Raw genomic sequence first — 26444 nt, 5'->3', positions numbered from 1 at the left:
AGCATTGAGGGAGAAACACTAAACAGAATGAACATATCGGTCACTCGCTGTGACATTTTTAATGACTTTTTTGTGGATAAAAGCTCTCAGATTTGGGTCGAGCTGGATTCCACAGTTACCGCAGAGTCTATTGTGGAGGTGTCCAGCAACTCCTCTTATGGGGTTAGATTGGATCATTTTCAGTTTGTGACTCCTGAGGAAATGGACAAACTGCTTCGGATTGTACGTCCTACAACCTGTTCTCCAACTTGGCTTACTATTATTATTATTATTATTATTACATTTATATCCTGCTTTTCCTCCAAGGACCCCAGAGCGGTGTACTACATACTTGCGTTTTCTCCTCACAACAACCCTGTGAAGTAGGTTAGGCTGAGAGAGACATGACTGGCCCAGAGTCACCCAGCTAGTATCATGGCTGAATGGGAATTTGAACTTGGGTCTCCCCGGCCCTAGTCCCGCACTCTAACCACTGGCTCATCTGATAATTATATTATCAGAGAGGGTCTGGTAAATATTATAAATGCCTCTCTGAGGGAAGGCAGGATGCCTCCTTGTCTTAAGGAGGCTATTATTAGACCACTTTTGAAGAAAGCTACACTGGCTAATTACAGACCTGTAATTAGAAAGCTAATTACAGACCTGTTTCTAATCTTCCATGGTTGGGCAAGGTGGTTGAGAGGGTGGTGGCCTCTCAGCTCTAGGCAGTTTTGAATGATGCAGATTATCTAGACCCATTTCAAACTGGCTTTCGTGTGGGCTATGGGGTTGAAACTGCCTTGGCCGGCCTGATGGATGATCTCCAATTGGCTATTGACAGAGGGAGTTTGACTTTGCTGATCCTTTTGGATCTCTCTATGGCTTTTGATACCATCAACCATGGTATCTTTCTGGACCACCTGAGGGAGGTGGGATTGGGTGGCACTTTTTTACAGTGGTTCCACTCCTACCTCTCTGGCAGATTCCAAATAGTTTCACTTGGAGACTATTGTTCTGCTAAACGAAAACTGAAGTGTAGAGTTCCACAAGACTCCATACTGTCTCCAATGCTCTTTAACATCTGCATGAAACCATTGGGAGAGATCATCAGGTGGTTTGATACTGGGTGTTATCAATTTGCTGGTGACACCCAGATCTACATCTTCATGATGACCTCATCAGGAAATAGCATATCTTCCCTAAAAAACTGCCTGGGGACAGTAATTGGCTGGATGAGGGATAACAAACTGAAGTTGAATCCAAATAAGACAGAAGTACTGACTGTGGGGGGACAGGACCCGAAAGATGGTTTAGAGATGCCTGTTCTGGATGGGGTTAAACTCTGCTTGAAAGATCAGGTACGTAACTTGGGAGTGCTCCTGGACTCAAAGCTCTCCCTGGTTTCTCTGGTTGAGGCAGTGGTCAGGAGCGATTTTTATCAGCTTCGACTGATACATCAGCTACGTCCATTTCTAGAAGCAAATGACCTTAAAAAAGTAGTACATATGCTGGTAAACTCCAGGCTTGACTACTGTAATGTGCTCTATGTGGGGCTGCCTTTGTACGTAGTCCAGAAACTACAGTTGGTACAGAATGTGGCAGCCAGATTGGCCTCTGGGACAGCACAAAGGGACCACATAATACCGGTTTTAAAAGAACTGCACTGGCTGCTGATAGGTTTCTGGGTGAAATACAGAGTGTTGGTTCTTACCCATTACACCCTTAACGGCTTAGATCCAGGCTATTTAAGAGAGCGCCTCCTTTGTCATGAACCCTGCCACCTGTTACGATCTTCTGGAGAGGACTGGTTACGGATGCCACCAGCTCATTTGGCGGCGACCCATGACCGGGCTTTCTCTGCGGCTGCCCCCGTGCTTTGGAATAAGCTTCCTGCTGAAATAAGAGCATCTCCTTCTCTGTTTGTTATCAGGAAGAACCTCAAGACTCTCCTGTTTTTGTAGGCTTTTAATGAGAATTTTAATAATTTTAAAACCTTGTTTTAATATCTGTTCTATTCTATTGTTTTTATTATCATGTATTTTAATTTGTAACTTTTAAATATTTTAAATTTTGTACACCACCTAGAGAGGTACATATCAGGCGGTACAGAAGTACAGTAAATAAATAAAAGAAAAAGAAAAAGAAAAAGATTCGGCACTAAGTTAGGCAAGGAAACACTAGGGCAGCCATGTGTTTGCCAAGTGAAGATAGGTACAGTGAGGGCAATAAGTATTTGATCCCCTGCTGATTTTGTCCGTTTGCCCTCTGACACAGAAATGACCAGGCTATAATTGGAATGGTAGGTTTATTGTAGCTGTGAGAGACAGAATAACAACAAACAAACCCTCAAAAGCCCAGTGCCCAAAAGTCAGTGATGGGTTTGCATTGTAGTGAGGGAAATAAGTATTCGATCCCTTCACAAAAGATGTCTTAGTACTTGGTGGCAAAACCCTTGTTGGCAATCACAGAGGTCAGACGTTTCTTGTAGTTGGCCACCAGGTTTGCATACGACCCAGGAGGGATGTTGTCCCACTCCTCTTTGCAGATCCTCTCCAAGTCAGAAAGGTTTTGAGGCTGATGTTTGGCAACCCGAACCTTCAGCTCCCTCCACAGATTTTCTATGGGATTAAGGTCTGGAGACTGGCTGGGCCACTCCAGGACCTTCATGTGCTTCTTCTTGAGCCACTCCTTTGTTGCCTTGGCTGTGTGTTTTGGGTCATTGTCATGCTGGAATACCCATCCACGACCCATTCTCAATGCCCTGGCTGAGGGAAGGAGGTGCTCACCCAAGATCTGACGGTACATGGTCCCGTCCATCGTCCCTTCGATGCAGTGAAGGTGTCCTGTCCCCTTAGCAGAAAAACACCCCCAAAGCATAATGTGTCCACCTCCATGTTTGACGGTGGGGATGGTGTTCTTGGGCTCATAGGCAGCATTCCTCCTCCTCCACACACAGCGAGTTGAATTGATGCCAAAGAGCTCGATTTTGCTCTCATCTGACCATAACACTTTCGCCCAGTTCTCCTCTGGATCATTCAGATGTGCACTGGCAAACTGCAGATGGGCCTGTACATGTGCTGCCTTGAGCAGGGGGACCTTGCGGGCACTGCAAGATTTCAGTCCTTCACGGCGTAGTGTGTTACCAATTGTTTTCTTGGTGACTATGGTTCCAGCTGCCCTGAGATCATTGACAAGTCCCCCCCGTGTAGTTCTGGGCTGCTTTGTCACCGTTCTCATGATCATTGCAACTCCACGAGGTGAGATCTTGCATGGAGCCCCAGACCGAGGGAGATTGACAGTTATTTTGTGTTTCTTCCATTTGCGAGTTATTGTGCCAACTGTAGTCAGCTTCTCACCAAGCTGCTTGGCGATAGTCTTGTAGCCCAGTCCAGCCTTGTGCAGGTCTACAACCTTGTCCCTGACATCCTTCAACAGCTCTTTGGTCTTGGGCATGGTGGTGAGTTTGGAAGCTGAGTGACTGCTTGCTTCTATGGACAGGTGTCTTTTATACAGGTACTGTAACAAACTGGGATTAGGAGCACTCCCTTACAGAGGGTGTTCCTCATCTCAGCTCGTTACCTGCATATAGTGAAAAGACACCTGGGAGCCTGAAATCTTGCTGGTTGATACGGGATCGAATACTTATTTCCCTCACTACAATGCAAATCCATCGCTGACTTTTGGGCACTGGGCTTTTGAGGGTTTGTTTGTTGTTATTCTGTCTCTCACAGCTACAGTAAACCTACCATTCCAATTATAGCCTGGTCATTTCTGTGTCAGAGGGCAAACGGACAAAATCAGCAGGGGATCAAATACTTATTTCCCTCACTGTATGTGAGTGGAACAATAGATAGTCAAAAGCCAAGGTGGATGCTTAAGAAGTTGAAAAGCCTTTATTTTTACCTGAACAAAAATATGAGGAGTTACCTCCTCTTGAATAGCAAGGAGCTTCCTTCTTGCATGAAACTAATTGGTCAAACAGCCATGACTCTTGGCTCAAAATTAGCTTATACTGCAACTCTCTTTAGACAACCATAGGTTTTTTTGTTGTTGTTGTTGTTTTACATTCCAGAGGCCAGCGCACAATTTATGATTTTGTTTGGCTCATGGCTTATTAAAAAAAAAAAAGAGAGAGAGCCCTAATCTTATTTAAGGACTTGGCAACTATTCTGCAACAGATGTATTTTGCATCCACGTCTATTAACCGGACAGCACACTGCCCCTTGATCAGCCTCTGCAAAGCGACATGTCAACAGGAAGTGAAATGCTTACCATATCTTCTAACTGATTCTGAATCTGTCTGTGGACTTCAGCCATCTGGAACAGAACATCCCCTAGAAAATGCAAGACAAAAGCAGGGAGCAGGGGAGACCGAAAAGGAGAACAAGTTAAAGACTGCTGTGCATCAGCACGGTGGCCAGCTTTTAAAATAAATGCACATCCACTATTTGGATATTCCCAAGCCACAGTAGTTATAGCTGTCACCCGTTAATTGTATGGCAAAAATCCAAAACAGCAACAACATAATTTATTACAACCAACTACAAAAGCTGAAGTAGTGGACAAACCCCTGCTTAATATAAAGCTTGAAGAAAAACAAACAAAAAAACGAGAGAAAGTAGGGGAAGTGGGGGGAGAGGTTGCTGGGCATGATGGAGAAGCTCCAGTCTATCATTTGCAATAGTCTTAAAATGAAATTGAGGTGGTATTAAGCAGACGTAATGAGGTTAAATTTGCCTGGTTCAAAGAAATCTCCGATTGCAGCAAGGCATGCTGGGCTGAAGGAGCAATGAAGACTCTCTCACTCTCTCTGAAAATATAAAGGCAAGCAGTTATTTGGATCTCTCTCATCTAGCACTCATTGGAGCATGTGGGTCCCTTTTAAGAAAAACTTGGTAACCCTTATTTTGGCAGAGATGAATTAAACAAAGGGAAACCACATGTTTCACTTAATGCTAGAGATCTGATTAACAGCTTGACTTTGATATTTTCAGAGGAAAGAGAAGTCATTGCTTCTTTGTCCTAGGAATCTTTGGTGCAACCCTAAGGTAATTTTGCACCAGGCACAGCGTAACTTCTCTACTTCATCTACACACTTGGGCTTCTCATCATGTCCAGCAACAACTGTCTTTGTCTCTACTCCCTGTGTCCAACCACTTCCAACTTTTTGTTGTTTGTTGAATAATAAATCTGAAGAAACTAAGTTGTGATGAACACTAAAGCTTGTTTATTATTTTGTTACTTTCAGTTGGTCCGAATAAGTTGGCTGTTTGATTTTTCTTGTAATTGATCAAGTACCTGCCTGCAGGTATGGCAATTTAAATTTTTGAAAATGGTGCTAACAAGTGTGGCAGGGGAGGGGAAGTGAGGATGATACTCTGGGGCAGTGGACTGTCAGAGAAAACACATTTTGAAACACCCATTTATGCACATAAACCGTTAAGCAATACACACATATGCTGCTCTCAAGAAGCAAGCATCTACTCAATGAAGCCACACCTATTAGCTAGCTACACTTCATTGCTGCAAAAACAAAACCGCAACTGAGAAAATGTATAAGGTCACCCCTTCTGTTGAGTTGCTGGATTTCTTGCACATTTGTCATCATGCCGAATTCCTAGGCAAGGGTTTTTCCACTTGCACCTCTCAAAGTACTTTGCAACTATAATCACATTAAACCTTAACATTCTCATAAAGAAGGTGGATCTGCTTTTATTTTTGTACCCCATTTAATAGCTTGGAAATATATTAGAAGGCAACAAGAAGGCCATTGGCTGAATCTATGGCAAAGCTGGGTCTTGAATACAGGATAAGAGTAGAGGAAACCTGAACTCTACCTATAGAAGCATTGTCTCTTCCTTAAGGAATCTCTGAAGTTCAAAGAGCGAGTCTACCTCATTATAACAGAGCCCATAAAACTGAGGAGTCGACTACCTGTTCCACACTCAAAGGCAGCATTTGCTAGTTACCAGAATACTAAGAATAGCCTCAGGTAGGAAACTGAGTAAATAGATAGAAGATCTCTTGGGAGAAAATGCAAGAGGTTTATTTCTTTAAAATTACCAGCACCAACTTTTTAAATCCCCAGGGAGCTGCTGTAATCAAAATTTCACTGTTGACAAGAGGCACCTTATTAGATCTTCCTTCTGGAAGTGTGCACTGTAGTTTTTACAAGCACTCTCCAGCCAGGACAGTAGCAGTGTTATTATTGTCAGTAGACAGTACATGATGCAGTGTGTGTTGTGGAGCTATTCTAGCCTCACAGCCTGAAGCCATTCCAGCTCTGGCTGTGATCCTGTCAGAGAGAATAAAGGTAATCAGGGTCAGACATGGCACCATTTGGATGGGAGGCCCAAGTGATCCAGTCACTACTGAATTAGCGTCTCTGTGCAGGGCACTGTGGAAGTGCAGTGAAGCTGAAGAGGTTTTGGAAGCTGCCTAATGGATTCACGGTTAAAGAGAGATTCTCCTGTTCTTTCTTCCAAATATAGAAGAAGTCAGCCATAAGGTATGCTGACAAGTTTAGGGAGTTTTATTTTACTACTGCACTTTAGCAGAAAGAAAGGCCCTCACCTCCCTCTTTATTACAACAAATGCTAAACTCCACTTTTTAAAGGATTGGCAGTACTTGCAGTTACTTATATTTAGAGTAGTGCTGCAGCTAAGTATGGAAGTTAGCAAGGCCTCAGTTCAAACCTTTTCTCAGCTACGAACTCACTAACAAACCACTATTTTCTCAGCCCCAGGGATCCCCTCACCTGTATTCACTATCTATATAATTCGCGAAGAGTACCCATGGCTAATCCCAGGCATGGCAGCTCTCACAAGAATTCGAGAGCGAGCTGCTGGGAGGGGAAAAGGAAAGCGACAGTGGCAGCGAAGATAAGGCCAACAGGCAGGCGGGCGGTGGGTGAAAGAAAGAAAGCAGTGGCGCGCAGGGGAAGCAGCGAGCGGTCGCAAAAAAAAGGTGAATGGGTGGGTAGGCAGGCAGTGGCGGGGGGGGAGAGGAAGCGTGGGGCAGTGGCAGCGGCTGGGGGGGAGAGTAAGTGGTGGCTGGGGGGAAAGGTGCCGAGTGCCCAGACGCCGCTCCGATGAGACCCGCAAAGCAGGTGATGGAGAAGACGGCACAGCCTCCCTCTCCGGGCCCGCCTGCCGGCCAAATGACAGGTTGGGCCGCACTGGGACCCAATGAGGCCTCTCTGCACCTGTGCAGAGAGGCAAGGAGACAACGCAGACTCCTTCTCCAGGGCAAGCAGAGGGAGGGATGAATGGGCGACCAGCGAGTGGGTGGGGAAGGAGGAACAGGCGACCGGCAGGAGGGAAGAATGGTGACTGGTGAGCAGGGGGAGGGAAGAACGGGTGCCCGTGGGGGGAGGAATGGGCAAGCGGTGGGGGAGCCAAAGGCTGAGTACACTAGCACACAGATGCTCTGTGCGGGTTCAGCTAGTATGGGAATAATACTCTAACCTGCCATACAGGGTTGCTGCTACAAGGATATGAGGTAGCGCATGTGGAGTGCATATTTGTATACACAGTTACACTGTAACTATAATCAAGTGTACATGAATTAATGGCATACTGAATCCAAGACCAGTTTCCCCCCAAGTTTTCTGATGTTTGAAATCGGATTGGGGGGTCATCTTAAATTCAGAGTCCTCTTCCTTTGGGGTAAATGTAGGTATAACCTGTATTTAACCTCTAATTTTTAAAGGGGCTCATCTTAAATTAAGAGTTGTCTTGTATTTGGGTAAACATGGTATCCAAATCAGGTTAGATGATGATGATGATGATGATGATAATACAACTTTATTTGTTAGCTGCCCCATAACAAATTGTTCTCGCTCTCTCTCATCTCATCTCATCATTTTAGACCATCATACACTGCAGCAAGCTTTTCTCCAGTGCCTTGGCTCGGTTGCTCATAGGCCCTCCTCAGTTTTGGAAACATGGCCTTCTGCTCATCCCTTCTATCATGGAAGTTTGGGCACTGCAACAGGAAGGGGAAATGGGGTGGTGCGGGGAGAGCAGTACTATGATCTGGGGCATATCTCCAAGCAGAATGACTATGGCCATGAAGAAGTGTGGAGGCAGGAGTAAGAACCACACAGACTGCCAGTTTTAAAAACAAAAACAAAAGCCCAACCACATGACAGTGAGCCAGTTGCCAGGAAAGAAAAGCCTTCCACATTGACTACAAATGCAGCACAGCACCTGTTTGGGTAGCCAGGGATGGAAGATACAAATCCTAAAATAGGATTAAAGAACAGAGCTTTCTGAATAAAAGCATTCATAACTCTCCATCTTGCCCTTGCTCTAACCCTAACCCCACCCCTACACTTCACAGCTTCACATGCCTGAGGATTAGGAAGCCTGTCTCAGCTACAACTACCCTAACCTTTCGCTACAGTTCCCGAACACTGAAGACAACATGGGGATCACAAGGCAAGTTAAATCTAGCCTGCCTTTCCTTGTAATTATCAGGTTAAGAGAGACTCCGAAGACTGCTTAGTAAAAGTCCTTGCCTTGAGGCATAACATGATATGCCTTAAGTATTCCTCACAAAAAGCCTGTCCAGCCTCCTCTGGAGTTTCCCAGTGGCTGAGACTCTGCAACCTCTCTAGCAGAAGCTGTTCCTAGTTCTTTTTAGAGCACAACCATACAGGACTGCTTAGGTTTGCCAAAAGCACAGCGAAGTCAGGAATATGCCATAGCAGCCCACATGGTTTGCACACTTAGGGGCAGAGTTTCGAGCCCTAAAATCTCTGTCTAAAAGGATCCTGGGTAGCAGAGACTCTGGAGGGTTGTTGCCTAGACAGAAGTACAGTAGGTTAGATGAGCTAATGGCCTCAGACTCAGAGGCTGCTTCCTATGTTATTATTCCACTACACTGCATAATGTTAATAGCTCACCCTAGGGTACGGAACTCCATAGCACAATGTATCCATGCCTGTAAAAATAGATTCCTGTTGTATTATATCCAGTACATTTTATGTTTTGCTTTTCAGAAGTTTGTCCCAGTGGGGATCCTATAGGAAGTATGGGGGTAGAGTCAGAAAGGAAAAGGGAGGGAAAGGAGAAGGAGAAAATAGAGCTGTTTTTGAATAAAACCTTAGTTAAATCTCTATAAGATTACTTTGTGTTTGTGAGGGAAGCAGCTATAAAACAATTCCATTGGAAAGAACAGCCAATTTCAAGCAAAAGATTTATACTTTGCCGCATGCTATCTTCCTTACTGGGCTGCAGGGGTATAGTGGAGGGTGGGGAACGCGCAGGGACAGAGCACCGGTACTTCTCGGCTTCTCTGGCTGTTGGGTTGGGCATGGCCATGATGGAGGCTGTCATGGAGAATGCCTTCTGCACTTCTGAATTTGCAACTACATCACTGCTGGGCTGGGTCTTGAATTTACAAGCAGTTACCTTACAGTTACCTGCATACAGTGGAAGCAGAAGGTTTTTCAAGGCAATGAATACAGCTAATAAGGCTTGCTGCTGCTCAGTATGGTCCTGAATATATCAAAGCTGTCCTTAACTCTGCCAGTCACCTATTACAATTACACACACACAAGTCTGCAGTGTATGGTTTCTTGCATAAAAGGAAGGTCTGGCCAAAGGTTAAAGTCACAAAACCTACAGGAAATTGCTTTCTGGTTGAGAGGCAGAAGTTAAATAATGGGAAGTGCCTGGTCCTTATAGTCAGGAGGAGGAAAGTGATGTAATGTTATGAACTCAGCTGTAATTCATTCCACAGAGCATGCAGAACCTCTCCCCTTCAAAATACAGTGAGGCTGTTCTCATGATCAGCCAAGCCTGGGCTTGGCTACCCATGAGAATCACTGGGATCCACACGGATCCCAGCAGTGTTACGGTGCCAAACCCAGCACTAAAACCCGGCTCCAGGGATTGTGGCAGCATGAGCTGTTTGCAGCTCAGCTCACACTGACACAGAGACAGGCGCCTAGAACTTGGCATGCAAAGCACTGTGGGATACCAGAGGCTGGGATAATGAGCCCCAGCCTCAGAGCAATCCGCGCTGAATGGAGCGGCGCAGATGTGAGGGAGTGCATTCTGTGCTCCCAGTCAAAGAATGCTCATCGGGAGGTGGGGGAAGGAAAGGTTTGCAATGCCTCCCCCTGCCCCGCACCCACCCGGTAGCTCATGAGAACAACTTCAGGACGTCATACAACCCTCACTTGTGTGCAAGTCTCACAAAGCCAGACTATTTACCTGCAAGTTTTAAAGCCTCCATAACCATGAGGACTAGAGACTCTTCAGAATCTGTAGAATTGTAGTAAGAATAAAAGAACATAAGAACAGCCCTGCCGGATCAGGCCCAAGGTCCATCTAGTCCAGCACCCTGTTTCGCACAGTGGCCCCCCAAATGCTTCTGGAAGCCTACAGGCAGGAGCTGAGGGCATGCCCACGGAGGGCACAATATGCCCACTGAGGGCATATTCCACTTATGGAATATTTATAGCAATTACCCAGATTCCTCTTTCTGCAGCACAATAAACCCACTGATTAGATTTATACACAGGACAAGGTGTAGCAACTTTTCTAAAACCATATAAACTATGGCTTAACTTTGAATTCAAATCCAATGCAATATTATCTCATGGACTATTTTGGCTCTAATTTTATTTCTCAAGAACAGTAGCCCATGTAACTTGCAATTACTTAGAACTGTACTTGTCAGTATTCATGAAAGTGTTATGTTTGCTGGCCCTTCACCAAATCAGTGAAGAGATAACACATGCCTGCTTCAAAATGTTCATCATCTCAGAAGAGGGCCAGTGACAGAAGTTGTTTCTGTCAATACTTATCCAGCCAATAAAAACTTAGAAATGCTCTTAGCCTTGAGAAACCGATGGTTTACTCCTTCTTTAAGATAAATGTACATGCATAAATAAAATATTTACAACACAGAACTTCAGGGCCCTCAAGTCAGTACTGGACAGATTACGGAGGTGGGAAAAGATTACCCAAACCTACTGCAATAAGAAAACCCAAACTCACTGCAAGCTTGTAAACATGGACACAGCATCTTAAATGTAGCAAAGAGACCATTGTCACTGTTTTACCATACCAGACGTTTAGCTTTTATGTTAGTTTTTGTAGACCCTTGAGCATAGTACCAAGGCAATAGTTACATGCATTGCAACCTGGGCATAGAACAGCTGGAGCCAGGCACTGCAAATGTTTTTAAGCCTAACTAACCAAAAGTATAAAAAGAAAATTCTCTTTTTATAGAGAGAAGTAGCTCTCATCAGTGGCAGTTCCTGCAGATTTCTATTTTAACTCTAGGTTTAAGAAGAAGAAAAATGGCCCAAGTGGGTATAAAATAAATGCTTTCAGCATATATAAGGAAGTGGAAAATCCAAGTCTGCTTTTTGCCCATTGCTCAAAATAATTTTACTGAGCTGTGCATGTATATGGGTGGTGGAGGGAGAGAGAGAGAGAGAGAGAGAGAGAGAGAGATCACTTTCTCCCATGAAGAAGTAGGAAAGACTTCAGCAAACCCTAATGAGAAAGAAAGGCAACAGATCTGAATAATTAAAAAACCACATTAAAAAGTTGTGCTAGTTACTTAAAAGGAAGGGAGATCTTTCTTTGCACAAATTCTGCAGAGGGGCTCTGAACTATTTCTCTCTGTTGCTAAATACAAGCCAAACCTGGAGGATACCCAAGCAGGCTCATAGGTGTCCTTTGTCCTATGCACTACACTATAGAGACAGTTTACAATCATGTAATGACAGATCAGTGATCCTCTTTTATCAGTAATTGTTCTTTGTTGGTCAGTTAAGGTTTCTAAAACCACACACCAACTGGACAGGGTGGAACAGAAATCAGCATTCTGCCAGAGCAAAGAGTGGAGTGGAGAGAAGTAGTTTGGTGTTGTAGAAGTGGCCAGCAAGAAAAAACCTGTCTGGTTGGAAGAAACAGCCTTGTGGGATTCCAAGTAAATGCAGCCCCTCCCACTCCTGTCCAGGTATGCCACAAACACTTGTTGCCTCTGTTATTTGTGGCATCTGCATACCAAGTTGGCTACCCAAAGTGCATAAGCGCTCAAACTGCTCTCAACAAGAGAGCCATCAAAACAAGGTTTCTCTCTTAGTATTCAAAGCTTCCACAAAGCACCTCAAAAATATCAAAATTCTGCAATAAAAGTCATATATATGTGTGTTAAGCATAATTGTGGGGAGAAGGAAGAGAACTGCAATAAACAGGAAGAGGAAGAAGTATACAGAAGCAGATAGCTAGTGTGAAAGTAGCCCCTACTCGCAGGCCATTGGGAAGCTGTCATGGTCATTCACACTCTTTCTGGTTTCTGATCCTTTAGCAGTTGTTCTGCTGCAAGAAAATTTTAAGCGCTCTCTCTCTCTCTCTCTCTCTCTCTATATATATATGTATGTATGTGGCAAGCTACACCCCCACTGCAGCCACAACCAATGAAAAGGTGGGGGCAGGGCTTGCACATACCACCTTTGTCCAAGGCAGGAATGGCTGCGGAGACAGCGGCAACGATGACAGGGCACTGCGCTGGTGGCAGAGGGGGCTGCGAAAGCTCCTTCCGTAGGCCCGCATTTCGGGGCTCTCTGAGAGAGCCCTGAAACGGGCCATAAATGGCCCAACCTGTCATTTGGCAGGCCCACAGAAGGAATTTATGCCACCATCTCCACTGCCAGCGCCCCATTGTTGCCTGTCCTCTCCACCGCCATGGGAGGGGGGTGTGTTAAGGCAGGGGGAGGTGGGGCCGGGGGCCAAATCGGCCAGTGGGGAGCCGGAAGGAAGTTTCGCCATCTCTGCTGCCACCCGGATTGGCAGAGGGTGGCTGGGGCAGGGGAAGGTGGTGCAAGGAGCTGGATCAGTGGCGAGAAGGAAAGTCAGGGAGAACTAGCGTGCAGATGCTCTGTGCTGGGCCAGCTAGAAAATGATCATTCTACTTGGAACAATTATTTATTTGTTCATTTATCATATTTATATACCACCTAATATGTGCATCTCTAGGAGGTGCGCACAATTTAAAAACACAACAAATATAAAATAGGATAAATCTCAGCCTTATCTGCTATATCAATCTCAATCTCCGTAATACTGTAACATTCCCCCGCCCTTTTATATAGCATTTATTGTATAGTATTACTGTTTTATAACCTGTGCTGGTCTATGACCGTAATAAAGATTGATTGATTGATAAAATAGGATAAAAACAAAACCATCTCATAGAATAAAAACAATTAAACAGTTTAAAATTAATTTCCGTTAAAAGCCTGAGGAAACAGGTGTGTTTTGAGGGTCTTCCTAAAGTAAACAGAGAAGGTTATGCTCTTATTTTGAAAGGGAGCATATTCCAAAGCCCTGGGACAAACAAGAGAAGGCCTGGTCCAAAGTCACCACTGAACAAGCCAGTGGCAACCGTAACTGGACCTCTCCAGATGATCTTAATAGGCCACAGGATTAATGACAGAGAAGGCAGTCTCTTAAGTACTCTTCTCTGCCCCAAGATGTGGTGACAGCCAACAACCTGGATGGCTTTAAGTGGGGTTTGGATAACTTCATGGAGGAGAGGTCTATCAACGGCTACTAGTCGGAGGGCTATAGGCCACCTCCAGCCTCAAAGGCAGGATGCCTCTTAATACCAGTTGCAGGGGAATAACAGCAGGAGAGCAGCCCTCAACTCCTGCTGTAGGCTTCCAGTGGCATCTGGTGGGCCACTGTGTGAAACAGGATGCTGGACTAAATGGGTCTTGGGCCCAATCCAGCAGGGCTGTTCTTATGTTCTAAGTCATTGAAGGCTTTATAGATAATAACCAGCACTTTGTATTCCACTCTGCAACATATAAGCAGCCAGTGCAGTTCTTTTAAAATTGGTGCTATATGGCCCTTTCAAGTTGTTGCAGAGACCAGTCTGATTTTGTGTACTTGGTTTTAAAAGAAAGCAGAGACTTCTCAAAGTTCCTGAGAAACTGACTAATACTGCATCATACAATAATAAGAATGCAACGTAACCACTCCCCTGCACTTAGAATCCTCTAGCACGCTAAAGTTTTGCAAGGAACTTTGCCCAAGAGCGTAAGAGCGCAATTCCGAAAATCCCTGTGATTTAGCACAGCTATGTGACATTCTTGCAAGTGAAGCATTAGGACATCAGTCACAATATACAGCACCAACACTAAAATACAGTCGTCATAAAACAATCTTAAAAGCACAGCTAAATGCAAAATTACACTACATCTTGGGGACTCCTGTATGTAATGGGAAGATCAGAACCTTGTTATCACTTTTTAATTTAGTCCTTAAGAAACCCCATTCATTAAGATGTTTAAAAGCACCTATCGTTGAGAACAAAGTCATCCTAGTCTGACAGCAAGGAAGCAAGAGTCATGACTTGAATCCACAGGGAGTATAAACCACCACAGCTTCCATTATTGTTGCCTGGGCTCAGCTAAATGCAAGCATCAATATTTGCTATCAACATTCAAAGGCTATGAGTGTAGGGCAATACTGCCCAGATAAAATATTTTAATAGAATTTCCCATCTACCACATGAACAGCTTCCTAGCAGGTCTTATATGGAACTATTGATGGATAAAACCTGGAAGTTGGAGTTTCAGAGTCTAATGAACTGTTACTCTCTGTCTGATGCAGTAGGGATGATCAGCAATGACAGACAGAATCTGAGAGATTAGTGTTTTGTGGTTAGACTCAAGGAAGGATTTCTATGTTGTCTAGACCAGGGATTCTCAACGTGTGGGTCCCCAGATGTTATTGGACTTCAACTCCCATAATCCCCACCCCCAGTGGCCTTTGGTTGGGAATTATGGGAGTTGAAGTCCAATTACATCTGGGGACCCACACGTTGGGAATCCCTGGTCTTAGACCACCGTATTATCCCAATGGTTCTACTTGTTTAAGAGTCAACACTTTAGAGCAAGCTATCTATCCAAACTTATATAAGTATCATTAAGAAATGCTTTCATAGGCTTAAGATTTCAGATACACCTACTGCAGAATTAGAAAGGAGGTACCAATGACTCAGGCTATGTATCTGTAAACAAAACTAAGTTGAAGACCTAATACACAGTTTCCTTTATGCAGAGCACAGAGAAAGATGTATATGTCCTCTGCTAAATATGTGGAGAACTAACTCCCCAGCTGAAGTTCTATATTTCCTATTGGGCAATACTAACGCTTTTGTAACCCATAAGGGGACTCTGTTTGGTTTGGCAGCCAAGAAAATCTGGAAAAGGTCATTGGATAAAATTGCTGTCAACAGTTACAGAGATCAGGAAAAGTAAGCTAGAATGTTTACTGGCTCCAGAGTTTGCCAATGTACGTGGCACTGATTGTAAGGTTTATCACATACATATTGATGCTATTCTGTCATTAATATGACTAGTACAATAATATTTTATCTGATCTGATCTGGCTGTGAGTAGGATCAGACAGCTACTATGCAAGATTACATTCAAAAAGATGCAACACATCTCCAGAATACTCAAAGAGATCAAAATGAAAAGCTGGTGAGCAGATACCTTCACCAACAGAGTCTGAACTCGGGTATATTGATGCAGCAGCTACTGAGCAACGAAATCAAATTGGGGCAAGAAATGTTTGACACAGTATGTCATCTGCATTCACAGCACATATATGCAGCCCTCCCACAACAGGGGTGGGTGGATCACCAGTAGTCAATGGCAACACTAGTCAAGGCCACCAAGATTAAGCAGAGATGAAAATTATAGGTGCTAGTTTATGTTTAGTTCTTGGTACTTGCAAATTGCAGATAATAATTTTTATTTTATTTATTTATTAACATATTTTTATACCGCCCAAAACTTATGTCTCTGGGCGGTTTACAACAAAATAATCCACTGGTCTCAGAGAACAATCTATCTATCTAGCTCTTCACAGTGTACCTGGTGGCATCCGAACAAGAGCATTAGATGCCAAAACAATTACAAGAATAGAGAATATGCATCATCCCAAAAAGGGAAATACCAAAGAGTAACAAGTCTGTGGAAGCAAAGTGGCACAAAAGGAAGGTATGTATGCTGGTGTTCTTCACTGCAAATTCCAGGAGCCAATGCCAGCTTCCTTCAACCCTAAGTGCTGAATTGTTTATAAATGAATTCATTAGGCCTGTGTGAAGCTTCAGCCAAAGCCAAATATGCCACGCTACCACCTCTGCCCCCAGCACTGTGCAGAAGTGTCTGTTCCTAGCATAATGCGGTGCTTTCCTAATGCCTGGGGTAGGGGGTGCACTTTAAGCAAAACAGAGCTTTGTTGAGCCCTGGTGACATCTGGGAAGGTGTGCACAGAGCACTGGGAAGTGCAGTCTTTCCCAGCACTTTCCCTAGAGCTCTGTGGCTGGGGATCAATAAGGTTGCATTTCTCTTAAAGGCACCCCACCCCGGACAGCACTGGGGAAATGCAGCACTGTATGGAGGTAAGTGAAGTGGGAAATGGCTCTTGCACTGAAGAGTGTTTTCTTTTTTTAATACCAAAGTGGCTCTCATTTAAAAATTAGTGAAGATCACTGATGTGTGCAGTTTCCAGTGGGGCTTGTGTTTTAGTAGGGATGGGCCCGGACCGGTCCGGAGGCCATTGAAAAGGCCTCCAGACCGGTCCGGACCTGGGTGGTTCGGATTGGGGGTGGGGGGTAGCTTTAAGAGCGGCGGGAGGGTTTACTTACCCCTCCCGCCACTTTCCGCTGTGGCGCTGTAATCTGCAGAGTAATTGGGGCGGCAGGATACCTCCCTGCCGCCCCTTCCCCGCTGCTGGTCTGCAAAAACTCCCAGTAATCCTTTGTGCGTTCAGTTAACTGGCCTGCATTCAGGTCATTACATATAACACGATTTAGTCACATGTAAATTTAGCTCGACTGGGACAGTTATGTTTTCCTCAACAACCAGATCTTTATAAACCCACTCTCTACAGCATTGTACTGACGAATCTTGATCACTGCAAGTACCATCCATGATTAATTTTTAATCTGGAAAGACCCACCACCCAGACCACGTATACTAAAAAAAAAGAAGAGTAGGATAAGCTCCGACCACATTGAGCATGTGTTTGTTTAAAATAAAAATGCAAACATTCTTGGGACAACTACAGAGCAATTGCAAAGCATAAGGAATTTATTCTTTGTTTATTCTCAGCAACCATGTAGCAGTGATTAATGGCCTTCTGATCAAACAGAGCACTAAACTGTGCCAAGATGAAAGAAGCCTGCATGACTTCAGTAACATCAGAGCCTTCTAACAAAAGACAGTTTAATAAAGGTTGTAGTTCTCCACTGGAATGTCAAATCAACTAGGAAACAATTAAAAGAAAAAAGCCCAAGAATTAGATCTCAAACACCAAATACACTACAAACCCCTCACCCCTCCCAATAACACACATTTGGACAAAAACATATCAGGACACAACACTGAACTTGATTACAGAGATAAAGGGTCTGTCAGATGCAGCACGGAGCCAAGTTTGAATTTAACCAAGCTCCTAAAAACAAGTGGAGATTCGCTCCACAGAGAATTTACAATTTAAAAAAGTGGTTTGTTTTGCCTACTGGTGGTTTGTTTGGCTCCTCCCGCCACCCAGTCCTCCTGAACACAAGCCCAGAGTTCCAAGTCTGCCCAATTTCTGGCAATGCTTTGTGCATTACTCTTTCCCTTACCATTGGCTGCCAGCTTGGCATGGGCATGGAAAAATGGGATGAGCAGCTTCAGCTCTTTTCACCTGTCCTCAGTTACTCTCAGGTACTCAGAGCCTAACTGTGGAGCAGCTATGCAAAAACAGGCAGCATACAGCTCTTGTCAGAACAGAGCCTTCTTGTAATAGGTTAGAGGGAAAGGAGGATGCCAGCCCATGACACCCCAAAAGAGAAAGCCACTCGCAGCTTGCTTTTGGCTCCTGCCATCAATCTGCCCTTCTCTCACACCCACTGAAATTCCTGGTCAATGTCTGCAGCCAGGACACAACAGTATAGGCGAGTTGCTGCTGCAGACGGCTTATGGCAGCAGTGACATCAGTAGTTGCTAGGCAGGTTTCACCTGAGCGGAGAAGCCATGCAGAGGCGTTATTCAGCTGCTTCTCAGCCTCTCTGCAACTGTGTCTCTGTGGGCAGAGATGGAGCTCCTGCAACAAGCCAAGGATTAAACACCAGATCGGTTCAGATGCAACATGATGGTGAACCGAAGCACAGTTAAAACAAACCAGCCAACTACAAACTTTGGTTGAAAAGGTCAGTTTGTTGGGCCAAAATGAACCTCAGCTGAATTCCAGAGCCGTGTTCAGCTGAAAAAACAAACACGAAACGCTGACATTCAAACAAGCTTCTGAGTTACATCTGAATGCACCCCAAGTTTGGAATTTTTACCCATCTTTCTTTATACTGCTTCAATTTCTCTGAAGCAGTTTTACTTCTACACCTAGTGGGATATACTACAAGTCACTCTGTCCTACTTCTCTTGCTGTATCCATCCACCCAACTCATTAGCACAGCCCTGTCTCACCCAGAAAGGAGGTCAGACTGGATCCAAAGACTAGCAGAAGCACATTTATCCTGCTACTGTGGATGTGGATGGGGTAATCGGCATGTGTAAAAGCTGAGGAGGTTATAAAAAAGGTTGGTTGGGAGAAATATATAATTCTGTTTTGCAACTAAATAATCCTATGGACATATTCACAAATTATGAAATTGGTGGGCACATAGTCATTTGAGTTTTGTAGCTGAATAGTCTTAAGTAATAGCAGCACTGCAGTGCTTTTAAAATGTTAATGCACAGAAACAAACAAACAAAACCCTAGTGAGGGAAATTGATTTAAAGATTATAGTAACTGGATCCTTAAAAGCAGATCAATTATACAATTATTTCACTGAGCAGTTAAAAGCTTTTGAGCCAGTTATTAAGATGCACAAAAAGAGTGAAATCTAAAGAGTTAGGAAATCAGATGAGAGTATAATTTTTTTTGTTCTGATCTAACTTGGTTTTATCCTGAACTGCCATTAAGTGGTTTGGTTTTGGCCTTCTCTGGTTTAAAAAAAGGTTGGGGAGAAGGGGGAGGTTTGCTGAGAATCCTGGAACTGCTTTTTGTTTCTGTTTGACCCCTTGCAAATATCCTTTCTAAAATTTCCATCACCAAGAGTTATGTAACCTATCATTATTTGAGTTTAAGGAATTTAGGCAGGAACGCCTGTAATGTAGGAAGTAGATGCAGAAACACCATTGAATAGATGCATTTAGCATTTTGGTCTGATCACTAATAAATAAATAAACAAACAAACAAAGTAAGTAAGTAATCTTTATTTGTTAGCCGCCCCATAACAAATTGTTCTCTGGCGGGCTCACAACACAACATTAAAATAGCCAATATCCAACATTAAAATATCCAACACACAACAGCAGGGACGGAGCCACCATTGGGCAAATGGGTTCAAAGAACCTGGACCGTGCCCAATCACGTGCTGCGCCCTTGCGGCCCCCACATCTGACGTCAGATGCGGGGGTGCTGGTTTAGTTCCCAAGTGGGGGCCATGCAAATAATAAAGTGGAGAATAAATAGTTACTGTTCATGGGATGTGGAGTGTGTGCTTCCCACCCTGAGCCAATACCAGCTGAAGATTGCATGAAAATTTGCTACTGTGGATAGAAGAGATTACAGCTAATGTTGTTATATCCAGAGTGGTGAACACTTAACACAGCCCTATGCTTCCTTGGGGAGACAAGGACTCCTTTGGTTAAAGGTAAATGGCAGTTTCCCGCCCAGCATTTCATTGCCAGGGAGCGGGGAGGAGAGAAACAGCTTACCTGCTGATGTTCCCCAGCTACATACAGGGCTCATCCTTAAGGATAGCATTAGATCAGTGACAAATGCAACCCAAACTCTGTGGGATTTTTCCAAACAGAAGGGTTTTGTTTGCAGAATTGTCCATAAAGAGCATTTGGCCTCCAGGCTGAGGAAACGCAGCTCCCCTCCCTATGTTTTCTCTAGTAAGAAAGAGAAAGGTTTACATGGGATGCTGTGGAACAAATTAAGCCTGTCCACTGATTAAAATAATTTGCAGTTGGCATGTTTAACACATTAATAATTTACATTAATGAGCACATTCCCAAAACCTCAACATAGGTGTTGTGGGGTTTTATTTTGTTGAGATATTGAAGTCTAAGATCCCAACTTAATAGAGATCTACCACATAGTTTTAACCTTTGCCTTTTAAGAATTTTTTTCTTTTGATGTGTTATTAGTGTAACACACCAGAAAAACCTTTTTAAAAACCCACAAAAGAGTGTACTCCTCTCAGCTGACCCTCATTGGCTGAAATTGGACCCACCAATTAATAAACGAAAGATTTAGCTGACTGGTAAATTGCTCAGCAGTAGATCCAAATAGATCTCCCAAAAAGGCAAACCAAACGGTTGATACTTTACCTCAAGCTGCATCAATGCTATTGCAACTGCCCCCTTTTTTCGTTAAATATATCCTCAGAAACTCCACTTGGCAGCGCTGAGAAGTGGGGAGATAGACAACTTTTAGGCAAAGGCTAACAAGCTCATCTCCTAAAATTTAAATAGCAGCAGCTGAACAAGCTCATCTCCTAAAATTTAAATAGCAGCAGCTGAATAGATCAAAGTTTCCCATAATATGTTTGAAGAATCTCACAAAAAGAGTGTGTATGTATGTATAAAATGAAGATTGACTGCATTTTTACCAACTGCATGTTTAAAAGCTACGTATGCATCAAGAAACAGCTCTCTGATTCTGTATAGCTGCTTTTCTCTAAAGAGAGATGGCAAAGGAAGTCTGCTTGTATCAGTAGGTCTCTATTGCCCAATTACCCAGGCAACTTACACAGGAGAATGGCACTGACTCTTTTTAGGGTAAAGAGCTAATTATGCCCCTGCTAACTTGTTAAGTCAGTATCCACAACAAAGAAGTGCTATTTCGTTCAGAAACATGCTGCTGACATTCAAGCATGGGTGGATCCAAGGCGCATTATGCTGTGTAACATGTAGGCCATTGCTTTTAACATCAATGTCTAGTCTGCCTAAGAAAAAGAAAAAAAGGAACCCCCACTCCTCTAGCTGCATGAGAATTTCTACTCGCAGAGAAAAAGTAAACAGTAACAAAACCATCAGAAGAGCTTTTGACACAGCTCTTATAAGCCCTTTTTGTTATTCCTATAAAACCATCTTTAAGACAGAAAAAAGTAAGACTTAGGGGAAAGAGTTTTGTGCTACATATACTATCAAACTGAAAGCAAAACTACCTTTATTATTTCCATTTATTTATTTATTTCCATTTAGCACAATTAACAGGAAACAAAGCATGTCCCAAAACAACATGTTGGTTAGCAACTGATTGTGGCAGTATCTGAACAGTAGCGAAATGGCAGATTGTCCCTTTCTCTTCCAAAATGTAGTAAACGCTTCATTATTCAGGCGAAGTGTATCATCATAAGAAAGTATTCATCACAGATCCAGACAATCATTAGATCACAGATCCATCACAGATCCAGACAAATCAGTTTAAGAAAAGCAATCAAGTAAGAACTTGCCAATGAAGCCTCAGAGTTAGGAACTAGGCTTCTTAAAACCACGAGGTTGCACCTCTTTATCCCTTTTGCCCTTTCCTAGAAGCACATTTACCATCCCACCCACCAACCCCCGAATCTTTTGGGAAGTTACAGTGCCTGTCAGGAGCCCTCTTCAGATGTTAAGAAAGAAAGGGTGCTGTATTCACATACAGTATCTCCGAGAATGCACCCACAAGTCATGACTTCATGCTGACACACCCAGAACTTGAAGCCCCACCTGCCTGCTGTTCAGACTTACAGCATTTGTTCAAAGAGACAAACACTGTAACCATGGACAGATTGAGGCTATTCTCACGATCACCCAAAAGCAGGCTAATGGAGCCTAGCCCGCTTTTGGTCGATCATCTGCTCCCAGCAGCAAACCTCCATAAATACCCTTGCCCTTAGATGAGGTTAATGGAGTGAACGCTCAGTTAACCCCATCTTTTTGATCATGTGTTGCCGCAGTGCATAGCGACACATGAGTAGACCCTCATGAGTAGACCCTGCAAGCAGCCTCCCGGGCTTGGGGGTCTCTCCAGGATGCCCCGCGCACTCGCGTGGGGCATCCTAGAACTTCTAGGGGCCACATGGCCCCCGATCCCCGCAGCCCCCACCGTCTCCGTGACGGAGCTGGCAGTCGTGTGGGCGGCTGATCCAGCCGCCCAGGGCTGCCTTTGGATTGTCTGCGGGGAGAGCGGGCTAAGCCTGCTCTCCGCGCAGACCTCCTTTTGGCACCTCACACTGTTCGTGTGACTCGCCTCCTTCTCTTCTGAGTGGCAAATGTCTTTTAGGCACTGTTCCCTGTCCCTGAGATCTAGTGTCCAATCTTCTATGCATCCTCAAGATCAGACCTAACTTATTTAACACACACTCACAAGCCCACCAGCATCACCAGTTTTCACTGACCCTGCGATCTCTATTTCTCAGAGTATTATGGTATTTTCCCCTCCCTCCTGTCACCAGTCAGATGATACACCCTGTTGCTCCTCTTGTATCTGCATAGGGGATGCCAGCTGGAAGACTTGGAGTTGTAATTCTTGGGGAAGTACATCAAATGCAATAGCTCAGTTGTATTTCTCTCATTTAAGTCTTGGAGTTTCCTGTAAAAGGTAGATGTGTCAGCATGAGAGACACATGCCACCACCCCCTGCACTGAAATAATATGCAAGTTATATGCAAGGGTACTCTGTTGAGGAGCAGGTGCAGCGACGTGGGCAGGGAGGTGGAGTGGCTGTGGTCTATAAGAATAACCTTTCCCTGACCAGGATCCCTGTGGAAGTGTCTGACCATATTGAATGTGTGTACCTAAGTTTGGGGACCAGGGATAGATTGGGACTTATTTTGGTGTACCGATTGCCCCGCTGCCCAATGGAGTCCCTAACTGAGCTGACAGACTTGGTCTCTGGTTTGGCATTGGAGTCTCCCAGGCTTGTGGTGCTGGGGGACCTCAATGTCCGCTTTGGGGTCAATTTGTCTGGGATGGCTCAGGAATTTATAGCGGCCATGACAACTGTGGGCCTATCCCAAAGGGTCTTGGGAGCGACGCACATTGCAGGTCACACATTTGATCTGGCCTTTTACTCTGATCAGGGTGGTGTTCCGTGGGTGGGGACTCCTGTGATTTCCCCAATGTCATGGACGGGCCACCATCTGGTTATGGTTGGACCCACAGTCACACCCCACCTTTACAGGGTTGAGGGGCCCATTAGAATGGTCTACCTGAGAAGGTTATTGGATCCAATAGAGTTCCAAGAAGCCTTGGAGGGATTTAGTGTTGGCTCTGCCAGTGATCCTGTTGATGCCCTCGTGGAGAACTGGAACAGCAAGCTCACCAGGGCAGTAGACATGATCGCACCTAAGCATACTCTCCAACCAGCTTCAAAACTCATCCCTTGGTATACGGAAGAACTACGGGGGCTAAAGCGGCGAGGTAGATGACTGGAGCGCAAGTGGAGGAAGACTCAACTCAAATCCAACAGATTACAACATAGAGCACATTTGAAGCTCTATGCTCTGGCAATATGGGTGGCAAACAAGTAATTCTTTTCGGCCCACATGCATCCGCAGGTTCACGTTCGGCGGAGTTGTCCAGGGTCGTGAGAGGGCTAATGAGTGCCCCTCCTCCCTTGAATCAGAATTTGGAACCATCTATTACCTGCTGTGACACGTTTATTGATTTCTTTGTGGGTAAAATCACTCATATTTGGGCCGACTTGGATTTAGACCCCACAATTACTGCAGTGTCTGAATGGGAGGTGCCCAGCGACTCCTCTTATGTGGTTAGACTGGATCAGTTTCAGTTTGTGACTCATGAGGATGTAGACAAGCTGCTTCGAGCGATGCGGCCTACCACCTTTGCCCAGCATGGCTAATACTATCTGGCTGGGAGGTTGTTGTAGAAGGCCTGGTAGAGATAATAAATGCTTCTCTGAGGGAGGGCAGGATGCCTCCTTGCCTTAAGGAGGCAATTATTAGACCACTTGTGAAGAAGCCTGCCCTGGATTCCTCAGGGTTGAGCAACTATAGGCCTGTCTCCAACCTTCTGTGGCTGGGCAAGGTAATTGAGAGGGTGGTGGCCTCCCAACTCCAGGCAGTCTTGTATGAAACTGATTATCTAGACCCATTTCAGACCGGCTTTTGGGTGGGCTATGGGATGGAGACTGCCTTGGTTGGCCTGATGGATGATCTCCAATTGGGAATTGACAGGCGAAGTGTGACTCTGTTGGTCCTTTTGGACCTCTCGGCCGCTTTCAATACTATCGACCATAGTATCCTTCTGGAGTGTCTGAGGGGGTTGTGGGTGGGATGCACTGCTTTACAGTGGTTCCACTCTTACCTCTCGGGCAGATTCCAGATGGTGTCTCTCAGGGACTGTTGTTCTTCAAAAACTGAACTTCAGTATGGTGTCCCTCAGAGCTCCGTATTGTCTCCGATGTTGTTTAACATCTACATGAAACCACTGGGAGAGATCATCAGGAGATTTGGGGGCAGGGTGTTATCAGTATTCTGATGACACCCAAATCTATTTCCCTATGTCAACATCATCAGGCGAAGGCATAACCTCCCTAAATGCCTGCCTGGAGGCAGTGATGGGCTGGATGAGAGGTAACAAGCTGAGACTGAATCCAGATAAGACGGAGGTACTTATTGTGTGGGGTCGGAACCCGGGAGATGATTTTGATCTGCCTGTTCTGGATGGGGTCACACTTCCCCAGAAGGAACAGTTACGCAGTCTGGGGGTGCTTTTGGACACAAAACTCTCCCTGGTGTCCCAGGTTGAGGCAGTGGCCAGAGGTGCCTTTTATCAGCTTTGGCTGATACTCCAGCTGCGTCCATTTCTTGAGATAAAATGACCTCAGAACAGTAGTACATCTGCTGGTCACCTCCAGACTTGACTACTGCAATGCGCTCTATGTGGGGCTGCCTTTGTACGTAGCCCGGAAACTGCAGTTAGTCAGAATGTGGCAGCCAGGTTAGTCTCCAGATCATCTTGGAGAGACCATATCTCTCCTATCTTAAAATATCTATACTGGCTGCCGATAGGTTTCCAGGCAAAGTACAAGGTTTTGGTTATAACCTATAAAGCCCTAAACAGCTTGGGCCCTGGTTATTTAAGATAACATCTTCTTTGCTATGAACCACACCGCCTATTGAGATCATCTGAGAGGTTCGTCTGCAGTTGCCACCAGCTTGTCTGGTGGCTACTCAGAGATGGGCCCTCTCTATTGCTACCCCGAGGCTTTGGAACACACTTCCTGCTGCAATAAGAGCCTCCTCATCTCTTACAACTTTTAAAAGGGCAGACAAGACACATTTGTTCACCCAGGCTTTTAATTAGATACTGTTTTAATTGTACTTTAATTGTGTTTTGATAGTTTTAACTTTTTAAATATTAATTGTTGAAATGTTTTAACCTTTTTATTGGTTGTTTTTATTGTCTTGTAAACTGCCCAGAGAACTTGCGTTTTGGGCGGTATAAAAGTATGTTAAATAACAAATAATACATAAATAAATAAGTTACACATCTAGAAGATACCAGCCAGATGCAATCTTTCAGCACCTGACATACTTCTAATATTGGCTGCCTTTGAACAAGAAGATTAGATGCATTTCCTGAAACTTGGCTTTCTTTGTGTGTCACTCCAGGATGGGAATGCAGATTGAACTGTTCAGCAGTTTCTGCACAACATAACAGAGGTCACTGTAATCATCATTAGTCTGCTCATATAAGTGCAGGTCCCTAGTCCGTTATACATCTGTTGTCATATTAACTCCCTTACCCAGACAAGTGACCTTTTCACATTCACCATGTTTATCACCGTGCTGTTGCTGCTGCTACTGAAAGCAGATACCCGAGACAAAGTACAAATCCAATTAAGAGATTTATTAATCCCCCTGGAGGAGGATTCAAAAGGGACACTTACAAGGAGGTTTCCAATCTGGGCCAAAGGCAATGACAGACACACTTAAGGAGGTGGCAATTCAGAGCAATTTGTCTGCACTCGTGAAGAAGTTCTCTCCACATTCAAACAAGCTATTGTGCAGTATCTATCACAAAATAGCATAAGCCTCCATACAACTATTATTAAGTAGTTTATATTTATATAACATAATATAAATATATATGTATTACTAAAATATGTAGACTTTTTTATTTCTAGATGTTTCTAAGTATTACTCCTAAAACATCTATAAATTTTTACAAGCAGTATATAATGCGTTCTGCAGCAGTTATACATCTTCCACTCTTGATTCAAGCTATCTTGTCTCAGGGCAAAATGAACATGGTATAAATGCTCTGAAGGCAGCACAGGGGGCATGGTTTTACACTGCAAATCCACAGCAAGTCAGTCCATGCCATTGCCTCATACCATACTGATTTCTC

At 44.3% G+C, this 26444-nt stretch overlaps 1 protein-coding gene across 15 annotated transcripts in view; it reads right to left on the bottom strand.

The window, feature by feature from the left end:
• The window catches only part of BAIAP2 (BAR/IMD domain containing adaptor protein 2), a 223173-nt gene that overhangs the window by 69643 nt on the left and 127086 nt on the right, over window positions 1–26444 (bottom strand). For 13 of the 15 annotated variants that reach the window (XR_008316360.1, XR_008316361.1, XM_053297059.1 and 10 more), the window contains exon 4: window positions 4252–4313. Coding sequence is in view for 13 of the 15 variants with exons in the window: in XM_053297059.1 (XP_053153034.1) it covers window positions 4252–4313 (62 nt within the window). In the remaining 2 variants the exon portion in view is untranslated. Of the gene's footprint in view, window positions 1–4251; window positions 4314–19790; window positions 19971–20411; window positions 20516–26444 lie in introns of those variants that run through there. The other 2 variants (XM_053297065.1, XM_053297066.1) reach the window with 2 other exon arrangements.

This window comes from Hemicordylus capensis, chromosome 2 (genome assembly GCF_027244095.1).
Source record: "Hemicordylus capensis ecotype Gifberg chromosome 2, rHemCap1.1.pri, whole genome shotgun sequence".
In the NCBI taxonomy this organism is placed as follows: domain Eukaryota; kingdom Metazoa; phylum Chordata; class Lepidosauria; order Squamata; family Cordylidae; genus Hemicordylus; species Hemicordylus capensis.
The sequence above is the reverse complement of the archived record's forward strand: the minus strand, read 5'-3'. Positions and strand labels throughout refer to the sequence as shown.